The sequence below is a fragment of the Rissa tridactyla genome, chromosome 23 (genome assembly GCF_028500815.1).
Source record: "Rissa tridactyla isolate bRisTri1 chromosome 23, bRisTri1.patW.cur.20221130, whole genome shotgun sequence".
Classification (NCBI taxonomy): Eukaryota; Metazoa; Chordata; class Aves; order Charadriiformes; family Laridae; genus Rissa; species Rissa tridactyla.
This window is the reverse complement of record NC_071488.1, coordinates 1143834-1168282: the sequence shown is the minus strand read 5'-3', so window position 1 is coordinate 1168282 and position 24449 is coordinate 1143834. Positions and strand designations below refer to the sequence as shown.

Here is a 24449-nt window from a genome sequence, read left to right as displayed (position 1 = left end):
CCGAGATTGGCGGGCGGCTCCGCCAATGGCAAAGCGCCGAGCTTCCCCGCGGGGCGCCTTTAATGGGTCCCCGAGTCTGGACATCCGGGTATCGCCGGCCGCGCGCGGTGTCGGCGGGCAAAAAAACCACCCCCCCACCCCCCCTTCCCCACAGGGGGGAATTTGGGCCCAACGCGGCCGCCGTACCCGCCCCGCGGCCGGCCCACGTGGCGCCCAGCACCGGCGGGCACGTGGCCCCGCGCGACGCCGTCACCGGGGGCCGGGGGGGGTGGAGACCCCGGTACCGGGTAGGGACACTCCCCCTCCCCCCCGCCATCCTCTCGGCCGGGCCCCGGCGCCGGGGAGGCCTCGCCCCGGCCCCGAGGCCTCCGCCAGGCCCCAAGATGGCCGCCGTGGCCGCAGGCCAACGCTCTGGCACCTCTTCTTCCCCCCGCCCCCCCCCCCCCCCATCTCGATGGTGTCATGGCGCCGCCCGCACCCCCAAGGGCTCTGTGTGTGTGTGTGTGTGTGTCCCCTGACACCCCCCTCAAGAAGGCGCCCCGGGAGGCAGCAGGGAAAATACCGCAGCGGCTTTTATTTACAGACCCCCAGGGCGGGGGGGCTCCTATTGCACAGTGCGAGGGGGGGGGGGGCCAAAACCCCCCGAACTCCCCCCAAAATCCCCTCCCAACACCCCGCCCCAGCACGGGCAGGCGGTGACAGGGTGGAGATGATGGGGGCGATGCACGGATCCCGAGGAGGGGACACTGGGGGAAATGGGGTGGGGGTGGAATAAATAAATAAAAATATATTAATACTGACATATAAAACCCTTTGTGAGCTGGGGGCTGTGGTGGGGGCTCCCCCCGCCCCGCGGCTGGGGCGTGGAGGGTCTGGGCTGCCCCCCCCGCAGTGTCCCGGGGGGGTCTCTAGCACTCGAGGGTGGCCCCGAAGCTCTTGCGGCAGTCGATGGCTTTGGAGCTGGGGGGCTGCGCCCTCCGCCGCCGCAGCTCCTCCTTGCCCAGGCTCCCCGCCAGCTTGTTGTAGGCAGACTTGTACTTCTTGTCAAAGGCGGCTGCAAGGTGAGGGGGGGGGGGGAACATAAATACACCGGCATTACCCCCCCAGACCCCCTCCGAACCTCCCCCCGAGCCCCCCGTACCGATGTCCATGTGGTCCCTGCCCAGCGCCGCCAGCGTGAGGAAGAGGATTTCCCGGTAGATGCTCCTGGGGAGGCAGAGCAGTGAGGGAGGGGTGTCACCGAGCAAACACCCGGCTCGTGGCGATATGGGGGGGGGTCCGCGGTACCTCTGGGGGTGGCGGGGGCCACCTGGTGCTGGCAGCGTCTCCAGGAGGAGCGTGATGGCCTTGTGCACCTCGCTCAGCCCCACGTGGTTCATCACGGCCCCCAGGAAGGCTGGCGAGAAGGGGTGGCCGTGGGGCTGCCAGGACTGCAGCCGGGTGGGGATTTTACCTGGGGTGGCGGGGACACAGAGGAGGGGAGAAGGGGGGGCTCAGCGCCGCCCTCCCGCTGCCGTCCCCCCCTCCCCACCACCCCCCGACTCACTTTGAAGCCGCCAGAGGACATAAAGCGGGGGGCTGCTGTCGGGCTCGGGGGCCAGGACATCCCAGAGCAGCCGGATGCGGACGCAGGGGGACTCGGGGGGCTGCATCTGCGGGACAGGCAGGTGACCGCTGGGCTGGCGGCCACCCCCAATTCCCCCCCCCATAGCCCCCCACTTTACCTGCGGGGCCGGGGCGACGTGCTGGGAGCCCAGGAGCAGGTGGGGGAGGTTACTGGGCAGCCCCAGGCGCTGGAAGTACCAGACGAGGTTCCAGTAGATGATGGGGTGACTGTCCACCAGCTCCGGCTGCGCCAGGAATTCGCCGCCTTCGTTCTCCACCAAACTCTCCAGCTCCTTCCGCAGCACCAACGGGCTCAGGTAGGCGAAAGCCACCCGCTCCGACCGCCGCGGCACCTGTGGGGGGGACACACGTTGGCTGGGACACCCAGCGTGTCCCCTGCGTGGGGACGGTTGTCTCCCCGCTCCGTGCCCGGCTCCGTACCGCTGTGTCCGGGTAGCCGTTGCAGAGCTCCGGCTCGGCCTCGTCCAGGGCCAGGCAGTGGCGGCGGTCGCTGAGCACTGGTCCCTGCGCGGTGGGAGGAGGGAGGGAGCCATCCTCGGTGTCACTGCAGCAAAGAAGGGGGGTTATAGCAAGGGGGGGGCACCGGGGAGGGCACGGGACATTAGGGACTTGACTGGAGGATGGAAGGTTAGGGAAAATGGTGGATGGCAAAGAGGGGGTTGGGGACACCAGGGGGCATGTGGGCATCAGGGCTTTCCCCCAGAGGACGGAGGGTTGGGGAACAGCGGTGGGCAGCAAAGAGAGGTCTACTCTGGTGGGACACTGGTGACACCGGGGACACTGGGGCAGAGGGACATCGGGGTTTTCCCAAGAGGGTGGAAGGTTGGGGAACAGCAATGGCAGCAAAGCGGGATGCTGGGGACAGCGGGGACACCGTAGAGTATGTGGGACATTCAGCTTTTCCCCTGAGGACAGGACAGGGGACACTGGTGAGCAGCAAAGAGGAGGGTCAGGGACACTGGGGACACCAGGGACACCTGGGTGGATGCGAGACATTAGGGTTTTCCCCCAGAGGACAAGAGGGACGAGTGACACTGGTGGGCAGCAAAGAGGGGTGCTGGGGACACCGGGGACACTAGGGAGGATGCAGGACATTAGGGTCTTCCCCCAGAGGATGAGAGGACGGGGGGGACGCTGGTGGGCAGCAAAGAGGGGTGCTGGGGACACCAGGGAGGATGGGGGACACCAGGGTTTCTCCCGGAGGATGGGGGACACGGGGGAAGCGGTGTCCCACCTGGGGGGCAGCTGGAAGTCCTGGATCTCGATGCTGAGGAAGGGGACGAAGGAGCGGTTGCAGAAGGGACAGGTGGTGTTGAGGTTGGAGTCGTCGGAGGTCCAGCCTGCCATCACCTCCTCGTCGTACACCAGCGCGCCGCAGCCCTGGCAGCGCGAGCAGCTGGACAGCAGGACCTGGACGGTGACAGTGGCGCCGCCAGCCCCCACGGTGGAGGCTGGGGGGGCCGCGGTGGGACAGGACCCCCCAGCTCACCTCCACGGCGGGCGGCTCCTGCCCCGTTGCCCTGTCAGCCAGTGGCTCGGCGGACTTGGGGATGCCGGTGCTGCCCACCGACGTGTCCGACAGGTCCAGCTCGCTGCCCAGCGAGACGGAGCTCTGGGGGGGACACGTGCTATCAGTGAGGACGGACAGACAGACAGACAGCCCCAGCCCCCAAGGAGAAGCCGGGTACCTCGGAGGCGGTGGATTCAGGGCGCTCCCGTGGGCGCAGCAGGGTCTCGGCGGGGCTGCGGCGTGGCGGGGGCTCCCCGTCCCGCTGCTCGGAGCCCCGGCGTGGGCCAGCGGCGGCATCCCGGGATCCGGTGGGGAGCTCGGCGCTGGCGGCCGGCCGGAGGGGGGACCGCTTGCCAGGGGACAGCAGCTGCTGCAGCTTAGCGGCCAGCCCCCGCCGCGGTGTGCCCCCCGCCACCCCCCCGGCACCCACCGGCCCCTCGTCTGCCCGGTCGCTCTCATCCGTGGCAAAGCTGATGTCCGACAGGCTCCCATCGGCCGAGCCGGGGGGACCCCGCAGCCGGGGGGGCAGCGGGTCCGGGGCTGCGGGAAGAAGGGGGAGCTGGGTAGTGGGGGGCTCCCCCGGCCCCCCCCTGACTCCCCTCAGCCTGGGTGCTGCCGGGGAAGCTGAGGCTGCCGCTCTTCACCAGCCGGGGGGCTGCAGGTGGGTCCCGCAGGCTGCGCCCGGCCCAGGTGGTCTGCCGCTGCAGGCTGGGACGGGGCGCCGGGGGAGCTCGGCCACCTGCGGGAGGGGACAAGGGGGCTGTCAGCGGAGTGACAGAGGCCCCCCCGGCCCCCCCCCATCCCCACCTTACCTGAGGGGGCGGCGGCAGCCCGGCGTTCCCGCTGCCGCAGGGGCTGCCGAAACTGTGCGGCCCCCAGCACCACGTTGCGGAGCTTGGCCCAGCGCAGGCGCCCGCCCTGGGTGCCTGCCGGCCACTTGCTCTCCAGCACCGCCTGCGAGGGGGGGGGACACACGGTCAGGTGCCAGCAGGGACCCCCCTGGTGCCCTCATGCACGTTTCCCCCCCGTCACCTTGTTGTAGTAGCCGTAGGTGATGGTGTTGGGCACGATGCCGGCGCGCTTCATCTCCAGCAGCACCCGCACCGACAGCACCGGCTCCCCGTACTGCCCGCAGAGCTGCATCAGGATGCGGTAGCAGACCTGGGGGGGCAACCATGGGCAATCAGGGGTGGCCGCGATCCCTCGGCCACCCCCCCGGCAAGCCCCCCTGCCCCAAATGCCCCCTACCTCATCCGGCAGCACCACTTTGTGAGCCTCCATCTTGCGCAGGACGTCGTAGGCCAGCTGGAGCGCCCGCAGCTTGGCGGGGGCGGCACGGACGTGGGTGGGCAGGTAGAGGAACCAGAGGCCATAGCAGTGCCCCAGCAGGCACTTGGCCCACATTTCGGGCACCGAGGAATACTTCTGGGCCACGCGCTGGGCCACCTTCATCTCCTGGGGACAAGGAGAGGAAGATGAGGGAGCGTCGGGGGGGGAGGAGCCAGCATCCTGCATCCCTCACCATCCCGTCCCCGCTGAGGCCCAGCCAACTCGTCACACCGTTGGCCCCGCTCACCTGCTTGGTCCTGCGCGGGGCCGGGCTGCTGGGGGCACTGCTCCTGGCCTGGCACAGCTGGGCCACCAGCGGGTCGCGGGGGGGCTCCAGGAGTTCGGGGCGCAGGGTGGGGAACCCGTCATAGCTGGGGGGGGGCGGGAGCAGAGGCTGAGTTGGGGGGACCCGGGGGGTGGCGGAGCCGGGGGGTGTAAGGGGGGGGTCTCACCGGTACCGCGCAGGCAGCTCGGTGCCATCGGGACCCGCCGGCTGCTCAGGGGGGGTGATGAAGACAGTGTGCTCGCCCCCCCGCGGGTCATCCAGCTCCATCAGGGGGGTGTCCTCCGGCTTCTCCAGCTCTGCCTGCACCTGGGGAGGGGGCGCGGGGTGTCACCGGGGGCAGGGGGGGGATACGGGGACATGGCGTGGAGCTGGCGGGACCCACCTTATCCACGCAGGTGTCGAAAAACTCGAGGCAGGGGTCTCGGTCGCTGGCGAAGGAGCAGTCCTCGATGAACTGGGTGAAGAGCTGGGTGCGCAGCAGCTGCCCGTAAAACCGGTGGTACGCCCGCTCCCGGGACTTGAGGAACGCTGGAGGGGACGAGACAGGGGGGTTAAATCCAGCTGACACCCCCTAATCACCCCCCTGCCTTTTCCCCTGCCGCCCACCCACCCTGCAGGGCGAAGAGGCTGCTGGCGTCGCGGCCGGCCGGGGCGGGCGCCGGGGCGATGGGGCGCAGGAAGGAGCGATAACCCCGCAGGACGCAGGCCATGAAGCGCAGAAACGCCGCCCGCGCCTCCAGCTCCAGCTGCGCTCGCCGGCCCCCGCGCCGCCTCCGCGTCGCTCAGCAGCAGCTCCAGCGACGCCTCCTCCCCCGGCCCGCTGTACACTGCGAATGCAAGGCAGTGGGGGGGAAAAATTAGTCGGGGGGGGGGCGCAGGCGGCTGTGGGGTGCCCCCCGGACCCCTACTCACTCTCGTCCAGCTGCTGGGAGAGGCTGTGTAGTGAGGCCAGCAGCACCTTGCAGGGCCGGCGGGGCAGGGAGCGGGGGGACAGCAGCTTGCGTTCCTCGCTCCTGGGGGGGGACACGCAAAGGGATGACAGGAGGGCAGCCGGTGGACCCCCGGCATCCCTCCAGGCTGGTGAAACCCACCCCCCGTGGCTAAGAGCTGGGGGTCACTCACTGGAAGATGGTGTTGGTGTCCAGGTCGATGAAGATGACGTCCCGGGGGGGCTCGTAGAGGTCGAAGTAGCTGGAGTGGATGCCTACAATGAAGGGCACGGGGGCACACAGCACGTCAGCCAGCGCCAGCGGGCACAGCGGGATGTAGGGGCACTGCCAGCGCAGGGGGAAGATCATCTGGGGGACAGGACAAGGGCGGTCAGCGCCGCGGGCCGGGGGTCCCCAGCGCCGCGGCGTGTCCCCCGCGGTGGTGTCCCCTCCCCGGCACTCACCGCCACCAGGGCTTCGCCCACGCTGGTCAGGACGTCGGGGCGCAGGGAGTGGATGAGCAGCTTCTGCTCGGTCAGCACGGCCACCAGCAGTGCCACCGCGTTGTCAGGGCCCAGGTTCTGCAGCAGCGTCAGGAAGCTGGCGCCGCTGTTGGGGGCGGGGGGGGGTGTCACTCAACCACCCCACGTCCCCCTGCCGTGTGTGTTTGTCCCCCCACCCAGTGCTCCGCGGCCATCCCTACCTGAGCGGCAGCGGGGAGGACACAGGCCGGCACAGCAGCAGGTTGTCATACGGGGACATCTGGGGGGACACAGTGGGCTGGGGGGAGCCAGCAAAGGGACAGGGACAGCGGTGGGGGGGACACAACGACTCACCTGGACCAGGATGCGCGGCCGCTGCGGGGACGGGAAGGGGACGTTGTGCATGAAGTGGGAGATGTGCCTGCAGGCAGAGGGGTCCGTCAGCGGGGGGGAGGCGACAGGGGCCACCCCCCCCAAAAACGTCCCCCCGCCCGGTGCTCACGTCTCGAGGGGCAGCACGTGGGGCCCCGAGATGGAGTAGCGGTAGATAAACATGAGGAACTTGCGGAAGACGTCAAAGAAGGGCCAGTGGGAGAGGACGCAGATGCTCTTGCGGGTCTGCAGCGAGCGGCCGGCCACCGGTCGTCGGTCCACCACGCTCAGCAGCCCCAGGCGCAGGCTCTGCTTCTCCGACAGCCGCTCCCGGGGAAAGGCCTCGTGGAACTGGATGGCTGCCCCATACACCTGCGTGGGGCAGGGCGTCAGGGTGGGAGACGCCCCCCGCCTCTCCCCGCCGCCAGCCCTGACCCCCTCCCGGCCCATCCTGCCTTGTCGCCCGAGGCGCCGGTCAGCACGAAGGTGGAGAAGACGGGCAACGGGTACTTGGTGTCGGCCGGCCAGCTCTCGATGGTGGCCCCCATGGGCAGGCAGAAGACGGGCACCGATTCGGGCAGGGGGAAGGACTCGCTGTCCTGCTCGGGGTAACGTCCCAGCAGCCCTGGACGGACAGACGGACAGAAGGACGAGCCTCACCTTATCATTTCCCCCATCCACTCGAGCAGGGGCAGGGAGGGAGCAGCTGGGTGGGTGCCCAGCAGCCTGCCAAGGCCAACCCACGCCAGGTTGACTCCCCCCAGTCGCCGTGAGAGATCCTACCTGCTTCGTAGACCAGCGTGTTGGCCTTGGCCATGGCGATCTTGTAGCACAGGAACAGGGCAGGGCCCCACTGCAAGGAGGGAGCAGAGGGGGGGTCAGCGTGGGCCGGATGGCGGCGGGGACATCCCGGCAGCAGCGAGAGGGGGGGCCCCTGGCACCCACCATGCTGGTGTTGAGGTTCTTGTCCACCCGGCAGAAGGTGTGGGGGGTGCTCTCGCCCTTGCTGGGCATGATGAGGCAGATGTCAGTGACCCCCAGCGTGTTGTGGCCGTGGGGCTCGGCTGCCCTCCGGTATGTCAGGAAGGTGCGTTGGTGTCCCGGCCCCCCCGAATTGAGGTTGGCTGAGCGGCTGTAGGGGGTCGTGTCCAGGATCTTATAGCCCGGCTTCGGGCGGTCCTTGCCCTCGTAGTGCACCCTGGGTGGAGAAGAGGGGTGAGGAAGACCCCCGGGGAGCTCGTGTGTCCCCCCCACAGCCTCGTCCCCCAGCACTCACCCCAACTCGATGAGGGGGGGCTTGTCGCGGCTCCGCTTGTAACATATGAACATCTGGGGGTTGTTGAGCAGCCCGGCGTTGAGGTCGACGGGGTGGCCCGAGGTGGTGGTCTCGATGCAGGTGAAGCCGTGGGGCACCTCCTCGCCCTGCGAGCGGATGATGACGGCCACGTCGGTGATGGGCTCGCTGGGACGGGCCGCGCGGTGCTGCTGGTTCTCCTCCTCCAGCGGCCGCGAGGTGTCTGTCAGTCCGGCCACCACAAAGTAGTCCACCAGCTGCGGGGGCTTCTCGTCCGACATGGCTCACGGCATCTGGGGGGGGACAGAGGGGTGTGTGACACCACAACCCTGCCCCACAGCCCCCCCGAACTGGCCGTTCCCAGGGCCCCACGGAGCAGGGAGAGCCCCTCCGTCCCAGCAGGCTGGCAGCATGGGGTGACCCACAGCGGAGCTGGTGGCCGTGGGGCACAGCGGAGCTGACGGGGCGAAAGCGCCGGGGACGGGAAGGGAGGAGGCTTCCGGTCACGCCGCGAAGTGCCGGGCGATGTGATGGGGACCCCCACGGCTTAAGGAGGGGGACAGCACCCCACCCCGAGCACATCGACACCCCTCGGGCAGCGCCTCGGAGACAGGACCCCCACCCTGCAGCGTGGCCCCCCCCCCCAGCTTGGTGGCTGCAGCCCTGGCCACCGTCACCTCCACGCACCCCCTCCCCATGCCCAGCACCCCCAGCTTGCCCGGGCGCCGCAGGAGGGGTCCGCGGAGGCTGCCGGAGAGCTGCGCAGGGCAGGCTGGAAAGGGGAAGGAAGCAGGCGACAAGGCCGTGAACGCTCACGTCACACCCCCCCGGCCGTCACCCCCCTCCAGAGGGCACCACGCCGGCTCTGCCCCAGCCGGACCGAGGTGGGGGCAAACCAGTCCCAGCCCCACACAGAGACCCCAAGCGGGGACACGGCGGTGGCCCCACAACCCCAGGAGGAAAACCCCCTTATCTGGGGGGGGTCACACCCTGCTGGGGCAGGGCCAGCGTCCCCCTTGCCGGCAGAGGCAGGGCCAGGGAAGTGCTGGAGCCTGTCCCTGTCCCCCAGCTGGGGACCCGGGACCCCCCCAGCCCCGCGGGTGGCCACCCGGGGTATTTTTAGCCCAGCGCCACGTGATGACGGCCGAGACGCAGCTCCGGCTCCCGATTTAGCTTCCTGCCACCCGCCTCGGGTGGGGAGAAACCAGCAGGGGAGGTCCACACAGCCGGCCTGTGCCCCACACACACACACAAACCCTTCTCATAGCTCCTCCTGGCCGGGGCCCCGCAGTGGGGCACCCCACTGAAAGCCAGCAGGACACGGCAAGGTCCCTTGGACCCTGGATGACAGGTCCCTTGACCCACCTTCATGTCCCCATGGACTCCCCCCGGTGACCCCCAGCAGGGGCAGCCCCACGGAGGGCTCCCGTGGGAGAGGCGGGGCTTCGCCCCCAGCTGCAGCGGGACCAGGAACCGGCCCCACCGTGCGGCTGACGAAGGGGAAGTGGCGACTGAGGGCGAGAGGGCGACAGGACCCCCCCACCCCGTGCCCCGGCCCCAGCCCTGGGGCAGGATCCAGCCGCTGGCTACGGGGCAAGTGCCCTATGGCTGTGCCCCAAAGGCAGGGGAGCAAAGGGGGTCCCCAGGCAGCACATCCCCGGCAACCTCTGCCCCAACGGCGCACGGGGACCTTGCCCCACTCTGTGCCCTCTGTCCCACAGCCCCCCCCCCCCCACCCAGCCCCATCTGGGTCTGGAAACCCTGGGGTAAAAATGGGGATGTCACGCAAATGTCAGCCTGGTCACAGAGCCACCCCCAGCCGGCCCTGTGCACCCTATACACGCAGCCAGCCCCACAAGCCTTACAGCCGGCCCCACAGGCCCTACACCCGGCCCCACAAGCCCTATAGCCGGCCCTATACATTGCACAGCCGGCCCTACACACCTCACAGCCGGCCCTATAAACCCTACGGCCGGCCCCATACACCCTGTATAGACGCCCGGCCCCACAGGCCCTACAGCCGGCCCAGGCCCCACGCCCGGCCCCACAGGCCCTACAGCCGGCCCAGGCCCTACGCCCGGCCCCGCAGTCGGTCCCACAGGCCCTACAACCAGGCAGCCCCCCCGGCCCCGGCCGGCCCCGCGCGGCCCCTGCGCCCCCCCGGCCGCCCCCGCCGGTACCTGCGGGCCGGGCCGGGCCGGGCCGGGCCGCGCCGCTGGGCTCCACCGGGCCGCTACCGCGCGCCCGCCCGGACCCGCCGCCGCCGACAGCGACCCCTGGCGGCCGGGAGGACTCCCCGCACTGGCGGGGGAGGATACCGGGACGCCCCGGGACACCCCCAGAAGCCGCCAGGTCGTCGTGTGTCCCCCCCCCAGCACCTCCAGAAGCTGCCAGGATCCCCCAAGACCCCCCCAGGGCCCCCAGACCCTGCCAGGACTCCTCAGGATCCCCCCAGACCCCCCCACCCGCACCCCCAGAAGCTGCCAGGACCCCCCCAGCACCCCCAAAAACTTCGAGGACCCCCCCGGATCCCCCCAGCACCCCCAAGAACTTCAAGGACCCACCGCACACAACCACTGTGCCCCCCCCAACCCCAGGAACTGCAGGGACCCCATTGCACTGCCCCCCCCCAGTAAGGGACCCCAGACCAACAGGTCTGCAGCAGCTGAACCCCCCCCTGTGCCCCCCCAGACCTCCCCCGGGGGGACCCGGGAGGCCCCTCCCCCCCATGAAATCAGCCAGACACCATGACAGGGGGCATTTAATTAACATATAATATATTTTAAAAAATAATAATAATAATAAATCACTCTGGCTCCCTCCTGGGGCAGGGGGACACACGGGTCCTGGGGCCCCAGGTCCCCGCCGACAGGGCCCCCGCGCTCCCCCGAGGGTCTGGGGGGGCTTTGAGGGGGGGGGGCAAAGTTACAAGTGCTTTCTACACGTCCCGCGGGGTCCCCAGCAGCTGGGAAAGGTTGGGGGGGGGGGGGGGGAGGGGGCTGGGGGTACACACAGGGCGCAGCTGAGGGGGGAGAGCAGGATTTCTCCTTAAACATGATGATTAGCCAGAAAAAAAAATAAAAACAGAAGCGGCCCCCCCCTACACCCCCCCCCCGGGGTCTCTACCTACGGGGTTATGTACAGCCACCCCCGGGGGGGATGGGAGCCCCCTCCCCACCGGGGTTTGGGGGGGCCGGGGAGCGCCTGGCTCTCGCCCCTTCCCCTTTCCCACCGGCTCCAGTGTCCCCCGGTCCTGTTCCCTGGGGAGGGAGCGGTGGCCCCACCGTTTTACCGGAAAAAAAAAAAAGTGAAAAAGAGGAGTTGGAGGGGGGGAAAGTTGGGGAGGGGTCCGGAGGCAGGGGGGGTGGGTGTCCGCGGGCAGGCGGGGGTGCTGGCGGAGCCCCCCCCCGGCCCCTCACTGGAGGCGGTCGGTGCGGAAGGAGTCCTCCACGGCCGGGTCGGTGAGCAGCGCGTAGGGGTCGCTCAGCATGTTCAGTCCGTCCAGGGTGAGGGGCTCAATTTTCAAATCCTCCTCCAGCCCCAAAGCCGCCGCGTCCACCTCGAAGCCGGGGACGCCGGCCAGCGCCGTGGCGATCTCCTTGGAGATGCCGGGGGGAGAATCCCCTGGGAGACGGCGGGGGGGGGGGGTAAAAGAGGGGTTCAGCACCCCCTAAGCGACGTCCCGCTCCCCCGGGGGTGAGGGGGCTGCCAGTGACCCACCTGTGAGGATGATGTTGGGGATGGGGCCGTGGCGGCTGCAGTTGCTCAGGTTTTGCCGGTTGAGGACGTGGGGGTCGTAGGTGCCCTCGGCTGGGGGTCCCCAGGGGTCCCTCAGGGTCCCCAGCTCCTCGGGGAAGCCCCCGCTGTTGCCGGTGGGGCTTTCCCCCATCCCGAACTGGTCGAACTGCGGGGAGAGGGGGGGGTTATGGGGACCAAAAATCCCTGCTGCGTCCCCCCCGCCAACGTCCCCGTCCCGGGAGCACTCACACTGCCCAAGCCGAAGTCGCTCAGGGCTTGTCCCAGCTGCTGCTGCGGCTGCGGCAGGGAGGCGTTAGGCTGGTACTGGGGGGGGTACGGGCGCTGCGTGGCCCCGCTGGGTGGCACCGGCGGCGCCGGGGGCCGCGTCGGCGGGGCGGGGGGCATGGCCGGCTGCGGGGGGGGCTGCACGGGCTGGTGCAGGGCTTTCTGGCTGGGCTGGGACGGCAGGAGCAGGCCGGGCTGGCTGTAGGAGTACGGCGGGAGCCGCTGGTCGGCCGGCAGCTTGCTGGTGTCCAGGGGCACCCCCTGCGGAGAGAGCGGAGAAGGGGGGGGGTCAGCCTGCGCCACCTCAGCGCCCACCAGGATCCGGCCCCTCTGCTCGGTGCCCCATCTCTTTTGGGACAGGGACCGTCTCCGCCAGCCCCCGGTGCCGCCCCCGGCAGCGGGTTGGGGAGACCCCAAATTTCAACCCCACCGGCAGCACCAGGCACCAAAACCCCACCACAGGCCGGGCTCCCCCCTCCGGAGCAGGAATCCGGGGTGGGGGAAGCCCCAGCTGGGACGCGCCGCGTTGTGTCCCCCGTCCCTGACCCCAAAGTGGGACGGGGGGGGCGAGGGGCTTCGTGTGTCTGAGATGAGGATGGAAACAAGACAAAGAGAGAAGTGGAGGGAGGAGGAAGAGGAGGAGGAGACGGAGGCGAGCGCGCGGCGCGGGGGCCGGCGCGGGCGATGGACCATGCATACCTGGGTGATGGAGGACAATGTGGGTGACATTGTTGGTGAGAACTGTTTGGGGTGCTGCCTTCTGGAGTCGCCACCCATTGGGAGGGTGAGGGGGCTGAGCGGGACCCGTCGGCGGGGCGAGGTGTTTATGGACGCCTGCACCATGGGGGCGTAGGAAGAGCCGCTCAAGCCGGAGGGCAGGCTGGGGTTGCTGGGGGAAGACTGCATGGGCTGGCTGCGGGGGGACGTGGGGAGGGAGGGATTGCTGAGCGAGGAGGAGAGGGAGGAAGGCAAGGACTGGTTGGAGAGTGAGGAAGGGATGGAGGAACTGCTTTGGGAGGACTGGAGCGAGGGGTTGCTGAGGGAGGACTGGAGCGAGGGGCTTCGCAGGGAGGCCTGGAGGTTGGGATTGCTAAGCGAGGACTGCAGGGACGGGTTACTCAGGGAGCTCTGCATAGGTGAGGTAAGTCCTGTGGGGACAAAAAAGAAGAGACACCACCATTACCCACGGAATCGCCTCGCGCCCCAGGCTCTCCTCCCCGGGCCGGGCCAGGCTGGGGCTCCCCGTCTGCCCCGGGTGGGATGGAAGGTGACGGAGGCGACCAAAACGATGGAGACAGAGACAGAAACACACACACCCCGGGAACGGCGCCACCGGCGGCTCAGGACGCTCCGGCTCAGGAAGCGGAGGGTGCTGGGGCAGGAGCAGGGTGGGCGGCAGGCTCCCCAACGGGACTGCCATCCCACACCCCCACAGGGCCCCCCGTCACACCCTGCTGCTCTGCCCACCCCGCTCCCAGGCCGGGATCGCACGGAAAGGCCTATCTCCGCCACAGCCGGCTCTGGGATGCCAGCCGGGGGGGTCCTGTCTGCCCCAGCCCTCCCAAGCACTCGCTGCAGGGGGCTCCCCACTATGAGGGAGCATCTCTCGGCTCCCTGCACATCCCGGTGGCTGGTCCTGCCACCCAGGACGTCGGCTCCGGTGTCTCCCTGCCTGCCGGCAGCAGTGGGACGGGGCTAGCCCTCACCTGGCGAGTCGTAGCCCGTCCCCAGGCCCATGCTGCCGCTGATGCCCAGGTGCGTCATGGTGTTGGCCAGGTTGCTGGTGCTGTTGCCCCCGCTCAGGCTGGGGTAGGTGGTCTCGTCCGGGTCGAGGGGGGTGGGCAGCGGGGAGGGGAAGTGCAGGTTGGTGAGGTCGGGAAGGGACCCCCCTGTGTTGAGGGCCGAGGGGATGAGGGGGACGTTGGCAGGCTGATCCGGGGACGGAAATATGCTGGGGGAAAGAGAGAGACACGCTCAGTGTGGGAACGCCGCTGCCTAGGAGGCATCCCCCTCCCCAGCAGCCCGGCCCCCTGGCTCCAGCCCCTTTTCCGCAGCCGCCTGTGGGCTCGGGCTGCCCAGCCGTGCCCCCCAGCCCAACCCAGGACTTACTGGATCCCAGGGACTTCGCAGGAGCGTGGACGGGCCGAGGACGAGGAGAGCTGGGAAATGAAAGGAGGAGGAGTGATGCGAGGCCGGGATGCTGAACCTGCGCTCCCCCCGCCCCAAACCCTGGGCCAGCCGCGGTTTGAAGGCAGGAAGGGGGCAGAGCCACCCTGGTGTCGCAACACCCCACGGTCAGGAAGCGGGCAGCCCGGGCAGGGGGACAAGGGGGTGACACTTCCTCCCTGTCCTCCTCCTGCGCCCACCTTCTTGGTGTCCCAGGGCTTCAGCGAATGCTTGTTGTCGTCGAAGGTCTCTTCGATGGGAGGCACTTGGAAAAGAAACACTGGCGAGGGGGGAGCAGAGGGTCAGCACAGGGAGAGTGGCACAGCCCACCCGCAGCCACCCACCCATCACGCGTGGGGCACAACAGAACCCCCACCACAGAAAGGTCCCCGGGCACTGGCCCCCCACATCCCACCCGCTGCCTCGGCTCTTTGCAGACTGCAAGGCGGGGGACACGGGTCTGTGCCGGGCTTGGTGCCATGCTGCCAGGCGCGGGCAGGCGCTCACCTTTACTGTCTGCATCCCCATCCAGAAAACCTGCAGGAGAGCAGGCGACCATTAGTGGAAGCACATGGGGACACAGGGGGGACATCAGCCAGCACCACAGAGCAAAGGCAGGAAGGGGAGGGGGCCGCTGCGTGACCCCACTGCGGAAGGACAGGGCTCCATGCGGTCCCCCCACAGCGTCCTCAAGGGGTGAAAGGGGCGTGGGGGTCCCAAGGCAGCCGGGTGCAGGTGGGGAGCAGCGGGGTCCCGCTGAGGAAAGGGAGGTGTCAAGGGAGGGGACACTCACCGCTGCGGCGGCCGGGTGGCGGGGCGCCCTGCGAGGGGCCCAGGTAGGCGTCCTGGGGGTTGGGGTTCATCACGCTCGTGTGAAGTGCTGAGTCGGAATTTGTTCTGATTGGAAAAGGAAAGGTGATCACCAGACGGGCCCGGGCTTGGCCCCTCAACCCCCCCCCATCAGCCCCGGCCCCGGGACGGTGGGCGAGAGCAGGGCCGGGACAGCAGGCAAAAAAGGGGAAGAAGGGAAGGGGAGCACAGAGGGTTTCGCTGGAGGAACAAGCATTTCCTTTAAAGCCCTCCATGTCCGACACTTGCCATGCCCAGGACGAGCCCTGGGGGCAGATGCCAAGGGGCTCTGAGGGGACCTTGTGCCCTTCTGCCAGCCCTGCCCTCCCCTCCCCACGCGATGGTCCAGGGGGGTCCTTTGTCCGGCGCTTCCAGACACGCTGGGGCTTGCCCTGAACCCACCTCCTCCGAGGGACGGTTCTGCCACCACAGCGAAGGCCCCGGAGCCCTCGCCACCCCTGGCACAGGGGCAGACAGGCTCCCCCAGGGACCTTTAGTTTCCCCGGCGGGCCCTGGAGGGGCTGGGGGCAGAGGATCCAGGGATATTACACCCATTGTGTTCCCAATTAGTTGGTCTGAAGCAGAGGAGCGCAGGGAGGGGCTGGGAAAAGGCTGCTCAAGCTAATGACGAGTCCAGGGAGCGCACAAGGGGGATATTGTTCAGCTGCGGCGCAGCTGGGAGGCAGGAAGCTCCCCCCGCCGCCCATGGGACGCAGCCCCCTCCAGCGCGGGGCCCGGACGGGGAGCGATGGGCGCCCGATTGTGGCACAGCACCGGGCCCCGGGAGGTGCCAGCACCACTCCCCCCATGGCCCACAGGACACAGCGCCGGGACGGTCACGAGCAGCATTAGTGATGTGCCAGCCCCGAGCCCCGGCTCGCCCTGCTGAGACCCTGCTGTCCCCGGGGAAAGGGACAACCCCAAAGCCACCCCAGCCCCCACAGGGCAAAGCCGTGGCTCTCTGAGGCTGGCAGGGGCAGCTCCTCCCTGTGCTCAAACCCCATGGGGAACCTGCTGCCCTGTCACCTCGCTGGGGTCCCAAGAGGTGGCCCGATCCCCCGGGGCTGCGCTGGCTCCTGCTCCTCGTGCCACACCGGGGTGAAACCAAGCAGCTGCAGCAGAGCGAGGTCCTTGCCCCAGTAGCCAGCACTGAGCCAGGGCAGCCCTGGGGTACACCCCGTCCCACATCCAGGAGCCCCGTGTCTCCAAAAGCAGCTCCCTGGGGAGCTCAGACTGTCTGCCGGACCACGGAGCCCGTGGAGGCACCAAGCCCAGGGTGCACAGGGCCACCTCCTCCCCGGGGTCCCCACGGCCACCTCCACCCCAGGGGTCCCCCTCGTTTGGTGGATAAGGCAGCCTGGAGACCCCTTCCCTTCTCCTGGGGGACTGGAGCTGGTACCACCGGGGCTGTGCCCACCCAGGGGGTCGTGGGGAAGGGCTGGAGCCCGGCTTGGAGAGAAAAAGGAATGAAAAAATCATTCACCTGTTGAGAGCCGACGGCAGCCTAAACAAATGTCCTTTCTCCATAGGGAAGTTACTCCAGGGCATGGTCCTTGGTAAGGAGAAAGAGCAGGGTTACTTGGGGTGGGGGGAAGGGGCAGGGCGGCACTGCCCCACAGGAGGGAGGGTTGGCAGTGGGGAGGCCAAGGGCAGCAGGAGGAGGCTGCCTTGCGGGCACAAGCTGGGGTATCTCTGCCGGTCCTGGGGACGCCCCTCGGTACCAGGCCGGGGCTGATCCTCAACGTCCTCACCCCGTTCCCTGCCTTAGCCCTCTGCTCGCAGCCCAGATGCCGCAGCGATGGCCTCGGGGAACCAAAAACATGGCCAGGCTGTGCAGACCGTAGCCGAGATTGTTTCAATCTTTAGGTCCCCATGAGGAAGGAGCTGGTGAGACCTCTCCGTGTGAAAAACCCCAAACTACCACAAGTCAACGCTGTGACGGCTGAGGCACGCTGGGGTAACGCTTGAGGGTCCTTGGGGCAACACCAGAGGGTCTCCCTGCCCCAAAGCAGGGGGACCACGGGCCAGAGACCACCCACCCCTCCAGCAGCACCCAGGAAAATTGTGGAGCGAGAGCCAAGGGAAGGCAGCTGTTTGGAAAAGGGACAAAACGCCCCTAAGCCCAAGCCCAGGGTGAGGAATTTGCAGCGGGATTTGCAGCGAGATGCTCCTGGGAGTGGGGAGGGTGGCTGTGTACGCTGTGAGTGACAGGGCGGATTTGACACAACCTCTTCTTTCAGGGAAAAAAGCCAAGGCTTTGCCCCGGGAGGTCAGGGAAGATGGCAGAGAGGGCACCCGACAGCTGGGCTTGGATAGAGCAGGATGGGGGAAGATGTGTCAGGGGACGAGGCCGCAGCCCTCGCACTCTGGACTGACCGGCGCGGAGGCTCATCGCAGGGGACAAAGTGCAAGACACAACATGAACCTCCAGCAGAGCCACAGCCTGGTGTGGTACGACCCAGGGCTGCCAACCGGCATCTGCCACCACCGGTGTCACCACCGGGCTGGAGAGAAGGGGCACACATGGCCCCTCCGGCTCCCGGCGCACTGAGACAGCAGCCGAGCTGTGCCGGGCACCAAGGCACCATGGCAGGAGCACGAGCAGCGAGAACGGTCCTCGGGCTGGGGAAGGAGAGCTGTGCTGAGCACAGCACTTTAGCACAAGGGCAGCCTTGAAAATAAAGCCCAGGAGCCCTGAGCGACCTCTAAATGGGCTGAGCTGCGCTGAGCCGAGCTCCTGTGCGGAGCCGCAGCTCATCGGGACCTCCCTGGGGTGGAGCCGATGCTCGGGGTGCGCTCCGGCTTGGGGCTCGGCTGCTCCGTGATTCACCTTGGACAGGATCCCTCTTCCCGCTACCACAGCGGATGGATGCTGCCCCGCACACCAGAGATGGCTATTCTGAGCACGATGAAATCATTTTCCCCTTAAAAATCCCCCCACTCTGTGAGACGGTGCAGCAGCACCCAAAATCAGAGAGGTGGGAGACCTCCCAGCCCCACTCCCAGCATCTCAGCGTTTCTCTGTCCCCCTCAGCTCTGGTTTCTCCCCCACGGACCGGCAAGGGAAGCCGTGTAAATCCTCCCGGGAGGGCTGCCCGTTCCAAGGGACTCTCCTGCGCTGGGCTCCTGCCAACCTGCCTCTTTCCAAACCTCCGGGTGCTCTTTAACACAGAGTGAGCCCCAGGCTCCAGCGACCCCACAGACACGGGGAGGCAGCGGGGCTGGAAACCCACACCCAGAAAACAAGTGCCGGGAGCCAAGAAAACACAGGGTCTTTACCTCCTCCAGCTCGGCTCAGGCGGAGGCGACAGGTAGGTCGGTCCGTAGGGAGAGCTGTCGATGTGAGAGGCACGTTAAGGGCCAAACGAGGGGCTGGGCAGGCAGTGTGCAGGCACCTAGTGCAACCCCGCAGACGGGCCAGGGCTGCACGCGTTGCTAATGCTCACTAATCCCAAAGAGACGAGCACTGGGGGCACTGGGATGGGGGCAGGAGCCCCAGCAGTGGGAGGAAAGGCTGCCCTGTCCCCGCCGACGGGGCGGGAGGGGACGGGATAAAGGATATCTGTCGGACATATCGGCGAAGGGGGGACATCATCCGGCGTGGGTCCCGCTGCACTCGCTCCACCAGGCCGTGGTGCCGGGTGCTGCGCGTGGAGTCCAGCGGGGAATGCAGAGGGCCCTGTGGGGAGGAGAGAGCGCGGTGAGCCTACCACCCGCTCGCCAGGGAAGGGGGCGCAGGATCAGCCCCCCTCGACTGCCCCGGCAGCGCTGCCGGGGGCATGGAGCTGGGGCCAGGCAAGGGGGTTAGAGGAGAACATCCCCTCATCCCCATCAGCATCACGCCCCAAGGCTCTTCTTCCTCCTCCCCGACACCCACCCCGAGTCCTGATGCAGCTCCTGAGCCCACTTCCCAAGGCACCAGGGGTGGCAGCCGCCGTGCCATGGGGGGCAGCCCCCCCAGACCCCCCCAGGGCAGCCCCTGGCTGGCGGAGCGGGCGCTGCTCACCTGGAAATCGGAGACGCCGCTGCCGATCTGGTTGACGTTGGGCAGGGAGCCGCTGTAGTAGGGTCCCCGGCTGTGTGCCAGCCTCAGCTTCTGTGCCTGCAGCTGGGCCGGGGCGGGGGGAGGCAGGTCAGGGGGGGCCAGCAGGCACCCCACGGTGCTGGGGCTCCTCCGAACTGCCCCATTACACCCGAGACATCCTCATCCCCACTCCGGCGGGTCATCCTCATGCTCTCTCTCCTGCAGCTGAGCCCCAAGCTTGCCCCACGCCTGCTACTGAGCCCCTGGGGGGTCCCACAGGAGGTGGCCCCCAAGCGAGGCATGTCTGACCCGGTGGCCTCAGGAACCGTGCAGGAACAGGCCAGGAGGGCCTGAGGTGCCCAGTACCTCTCAGCTTTGAAGCCATCGGGTGCGGAGGAAGCCCTGCAAGGGACTTTCCTCCCTCCGTGGGTGCTCTGGTGTAGGAAGGACGCTGAGCCCCCGCTGGGTTTAGCAGCGCAGAGCGGGGAAAGCCACATCTCTCCCACAGCCTGTGGCTCCCACATCCCTGGAGCAGAGGCTGAGCCCAGCCCCGCTCCCCCCACAAACAGCCGAAGCCCCCATGCCCACCCAAGAGGGCTCTGGGCTCCTCAGGCACCAGCGGTCGGTGGGTCAGCCCGTCCCCTTCGATCCAGAGGTGCTGGCTTTTCCAGCCTCTCATCCACACTAAAGACAGTCCTGGGGCTGTCAGCAACACCAGTGCCGCAGCCCAAAAACCGGGGGAGATCCCAGCCTGGGGCCGGGGCTCCGGCAGGGTGAGCAGGGAGGGCTGCCAGCTCGGCTTGGCATGGCACAGCAGCCCGCCGGCTCCCAGCGCTGCTCAAGGCCGAGGGAAGGAGTCACGGCAAACCGCAGGCAGGAGATAACCGGCCCCCCGTGCTCGGCAGCAGAGGAAAACACCCATGGCAGAAGAGAGCCGGGGTGTCAGGGCAGGAGCAGTGCCGAGGTGGCCCCCGAAAGCCCCCTCCTGGCCCAGCCCCGCAGGCAGGAGCCCGCCCGCAGCCAAGCCGGGCGGGGGGTTGACCCGCCGTGAGCAGCACAGACTTCCTCATCCCGACAGCAGCAGGAAGACGTTCCGCTGCCCACATCCCGGGAAAGAGCACAGCCACCATCATCCCCTCCAGCACAAGGGGATGTCCCATTCCCGCCGTCTGGCATCCCACCGGGGAAGGAGGGTTTCCCCAGTCCACAGAGCCAAGGCCAAGCGCGTAGGAATCCACCTTCCCTCTGGACCTGGGGGGTCCCTGAGCACCCCCGCGCTCCAGCCAGCACCAGCGCTCATCGGTCCCGGACAAACCCCGGGGAATGAGAAGACGAAGCACAAAAAGCAGCTTGGAAATGGGCTGCAGCCGGGAAACCTGCGACAGCAAATTCCCAAGCTTAAGACCAGCAAAATCCAGATCCAAGGGAAAAAAAACAAAACAAAACAAAAAAACACAACAACAAACCACCAAAAAAAATGGGAGATTTAGTCAACAGCTGGCTGCGCTGGCACTGCAGGATTAGTGTGAGGAGTTGCACTGGGGCTTAAGGTCTTGGGATCTTGCTCTGTTCTCGGAGCCAGGGTCCCTGCGGGAGCCAGCAGAGCCAGACGAGGCCGAAATCAGGCAGCAGCTCGCAAGCGGCCAGAAAAAAACTCCAGGAAACACGAAGCAAAGCTTGAGGGGCTGTCAGACCCCCACGGTGGGAGCGGGGCACCCCAGAGTTGGGCAGCAGCCCCCCAGTTGCCTCTCCCCCAGCCAGCAGCCACAAAAGGGAGGTGCCCGTGTGGGGCAGAAGCTGCCGGCGCGATTACCGCTGCCAGCTCCTTGCCTGCAGCCCTGTGGGCAATGACAGAGGGGACCCATGGGGACCAGCTCCTGTCCCAGGTTGTGCTGCTCTGCGCCTCTCTGGGGCTGCCGGTCCCACACGCGGGGAGTGAACTCCCGGAGGAAACATCCCGGGACAGGGATTAGCGGGGGGGGGACGGTCCTGCTGCCTCTCCCCCCAGCTTTGCTGCACATTAACCAGCTGTTTACTGTGCAAACACGCTGCAGAAGGCTCCAGCCCACTCCCAAACTCGCTGGCGATGCGCAGGTCACGCCTCCCGCCTGCCGTCCTGCCAAGACAGGGGACAAAACCTCCGGAGAGATGTCCCCGCACATCCTGCACAGGACATCTGCCTGCCGGGGACAGGACTGCTCTCGGCCGGGCAGGGAGCGGTGCACGTTGCTCCCTGGGGGCCAGCAGGACCCTGTCGCTGTCACCCACCTCGGTTCCGTGGATGTCAGGTCACTGCTGCCTCGCCAGACCCAGGGTGCCAGCGGGTATCTCCGACCCCATCATCCCCTTTTTTAAAGCTCTGATGGATTTTGCTCCACTCTTCTCCCAGTCCCGCCGACCCCACGTGTGGGGTGACACATGAGCCTCCCCATCAGCGGTCCCTGTCACCTGGAAGAACCTCCCTGTGTCTCCGGCTCCCTCAATTCCGCACTCCTCTCCCTTCGCTCATCCATCCTGTCTCTGCTGGGAAGGACGGCGCTGGGTGCCAGACCCCGCGGCCGCCGGCACAGCGACCCACAGCACTGCAGAGCCCCATCACCGCAGTCGGTGCAACCCGCCTCTCTGGGAGCTGAAATCTGACCAAACCCTCATCTTGGAAAACGGCCGTCGGATCCCTGCCGACTCTGCAGGGTCGGCACAGAGCAAAATGTGAACCGGAGCCAACCATCTCCTCTCAACGGCTTCCTCCGCCTGGGAAACCACGCTCCTGGAGATGCCCCGCAGCATTCCCAGCCTCCCAGAGCACCCCTCCTGCCACCAAGGTCCCTCCAAGAAGCCTTTGGGGGTCCACGACTCCCCTTTCCCAAATGCGGGACAGTTTTGCCGGCTCAGATCCGGCACACTCATCTGCGCTCCCAACACTGCCTTTTCTCAGGCTCTGGCCAAGCTAAATTTAAGTGTCTCCAGGGATGGAGCATCCGCCACTTCCCACGGGAGCTGGCCGCATCGATGGGAAGGACCAACCCAAGCCACCCGAGGGTCCCCAGTGCCCAGGGACAGGCCCCCCCACGCCTGGTGGAGGCGACATGAGGCTGCGACAGGACAAGAGCCCGTCGCAGAGCTGTGGGCACGGGGATCCCCTCCTCGCCCCCGCAGCGAGTGCCTCGGCAAAGCCTCGGGTGCCGCAGAGGGCGAGTCGCTTTTTCCACCCAGGACGTGCACTCGGCAGCAGAGGCGGCGAGTCCCACACACGGCGGGTCCCCAGGCACAGCGGCTACGGTCCGGAGCGAGCCACATGCCGAGATACCCGTGGCCAGATAAAAATATAAATCAAAATAAACCCGGGGGAAGGAGCAGGGTACAGGTGGGCACTCGGAGAAGGAGCGTTTCTCTCGGGGGGGAAAGCCCTTCCCGGCCCCTCCGCACCCCCCAGCACCCCAAATGCACACCCACCCCCAAACCTCGGGGTGATGCCCCATCTTCTCTGCCACCCCCAACCCCCCCAGCCCCTTTGGGCACCCACCTGAGCACCCCCCATCCCCTCTGTGCCTCCTGATCCGTCCCCCCACCCTGTAGCCCCAGCACAGGCCCTGGCCCCCACTACCCTACCTGAGCCCCCCCCCTCCTTCTGTACCCCCAAACGCTCTCTCCCCTCATCCCCACAGCCCCCCATCCCTCACACAGCCCTTGGGCCCCTCAAAACCGCCCCTCCACCCAAGCCTTCACTCTGCCTCTGGCCGCCTTACAGCCCCCCCACCAGCCCCCGGCCCCCCTCACAGCCCCCGGCCGCCTTTAGCGTCCCCCGCCCCCAAGGTCTTCACTCTGCCTCCGGCCCCCTCACAACCCTCCCGACTCCACAGCCCCCACCAGCCCCCGACCTCCCCCCCAGTCCCCGGCCCCTCGTAGTCCCCGGGCCCGCCCGGGCCCTCACGCGCCCCCCCAGCCCCTCACAGCCCCCGACACCCCGCTCCAGTCCCCGACTCCTTCCACATCCCACGGCCCCCGACGCCCCCCCCCCGGCCCCCTCACAGCCCCCCATGCCTGCCCCCGACCCCTCACAGCCCCCGGCCCCCCCCGGTCCCGTGTCGCATCCGGCGGGGGGAGGCCGCGGCGGCGCCGCTCACCCGGGTGGAGCAGATCTCCATCATCACCTCCTCGAAGGCCGCCGTCTCCTCCGCCTGCCGCTGCTTCTGCAGCGCGATCTTCTCGCTGAACTTCCGCGGGTTGGAAGCGCCGGCACCGGCCGAGGAACTCGCACCGGAGCCGGGCCCGGCCCCCGCGCCCGCCGCCGCCATCTTCCCTGCTCGGGCCGCTCCGGCCGCCGCCGCCGCCGCCGCCGCGCGGGGGATGCCGGGACGGGGAGTCCGCGGGACGTCGCCGCCGCTGGGCTGCGGGGAGGCGGGGACTACAACTCCCGGCAGACTCCGCGCCGCGCCCGCAGGGGCCGCCGGGAAACAGAGTCCCCGGGCTGCGCCCCCCCGGGCACACACGCGAGGGGGAGGGCGGGTCCGACTACAGCTCCCGGCGTGCACCGCGCGGGGCCGCCCCCGGGGCGAGGGGTGACGGGGGGCACCGATTGCCGGGGGGGACACAGAAATGGGGGGTCCGGGGGGGGGGCACTGCGATGGGGGGCCCGGGGGACGGGGGCGGGGACCGGAGCGGAGGGGCCGGGGGAGGAGTGGGGAGTACGTCAATGGAGGGGGGCACCGCAACAGAGGGGCCCCGGGGGGGACACACCGCGAGGTGGGGGGGGGCACAGCAATGGGGGGACCCGGGGCGGGGGTTGGGGGGACCGCAATGAGGGGGCCCGGGGGCGGGGGGACACGCAAAGGGACAGACACACCACAGTGGCGTGACCTGGGGAGGGAGGGAGGGAGGGGGGCAGCGCAATGGGGGTCCCGGGGGAGGGGGCAGCAGGGCGGGGGGGGGTGTCATGCTGCATGGGGTTAGTGCTGAGGGGAGACGACACGACGTCAGGGTCACCCCCCTCCATGGCTGGGAACAGAGCAGACCCACCCTTACCTTACCCCCCCGCAAAACTGGGGAGGCCTGGACCCCCCAGCCCGTATAGGCCGGGGGGGGGGGGCACTGTGGACCCCCCCCGGGCACTGTCATCCCTCCCACCCCCAATATCGCACACCCCCCCCCAGGCAGAGGCAGCAGCAGCCGGTTCAGTCCTTTATTTGCTTCATCCAACACCTCCCTGTCCGGGGCCGGGGGGTCGGGGCTGCACCCCCCCTCGTGCCCCCCCGCGCTGTGAGGGCAGTTGTGGGTGTGGAGGGGACATGTTCATCCCCCCGTCCTGGGGTCCCGCGGGAGGGGGACAGCACTGCTCCTCCCGGGCAGGTGGGGAAACTGAGGCACGGGGCTGAGCCGGGTGGGGAGCCGCCACCCCCGGGGTGTTCAGGGGACGCTGGGGACAAGCCCTGGGGTGGCACTTTGGGGCGCAGAGGGGTCCTACATGGAGGGGGGGAGTTGGTGGAACACTGGGGGGACGACGACAGCAGGGTCACCACAACCCCCCCATGGCTGGGAACAGAGCACACCCCCTCTACGCCC

The 24449-nt window shown here is 68.4% G+C and overlaps 2 protein-coding genes across 4 annotated transcripts; both read right to left on the bottom strand.

The window, feature by feature from the left end:
- Positions 1–554: 554 nt before the first annotated feature.
- On the bottom strand, positions 555–9305 carry DENND4B (DENN domain containing 4B). The gene is given in 27 exon segments (XM_054182798.1): positions 555–1054; positions 1142–1206; positions 1288–1453; positions 1547–1958; positions 2047–2170; positions 2861–3036; positions 3116–3238; positions 3315–3676; positions 3949–4090; positions 4169–4297; positions 4385–4591; positions 4713–4836; positions 4918–5057; positions 5134–5279; positions 5362–5515; positions 5517–5578; positions 5664–5764; positions 5874–6049; positions 6145–6289; positions 6384–6442; positions 6517–6583; positions 6665–6906; positions 6990–7159; positions 7318–7387; positions 7480–7732; positions 7811–8121; positions 8547–9305. Coding segments are annotated over 26 exon segments (4260 nt in total). The 5' UTR covers positions 8110–8121; positions 8547–9305; the 3' UTR covers positions 555–908.
- Positions 9306–10615: 1310 nt separating this feature from the next.
- On the bottom strand, positions 10616–23221 carry CRTC2 (CREB regulated transcription coactivator 2). Of its 3 annotated transcripts, XM_054182800.1 has the most exons (14): positions 23015–23221; positions 18873–18974; positions 18429–18545; positions 18146–18207; positions 16350–16418; positions 14811–14914; positions 14525–14554; positions 14218–14297; positions 13961–14010; positions 13558–13802; positions 12551–12999; positions 11816–12112; positions 11549–11732; positions 10616–11452 (listed from the first exon to the last, which is right to left on the bottom strand). In XM_054182800.1, exons 1-14 carry the CDS (start codon positions 23183–23185, stop codon positions 11244–11246), a joined length of 2169 nt encoding a protein of 722 aa, XP_054038775.1. In that variant the 5' UTR covers positions 23186–23221; the 3' UTR covers positions 10616–11243. The 3 variants fall into 3 exon arrangements, with proteins under 3 accessions (XP_054038775.1, XP_054038776.1, XP_054038777.1); XM_054182801.1 differs by lacking the exon at positions 14525–14554; XM_054182802.1 differs by lacking the exon at positions 18873–18974.
- Positions 23222–24449: the final 1228 nt, after the last annotated feature.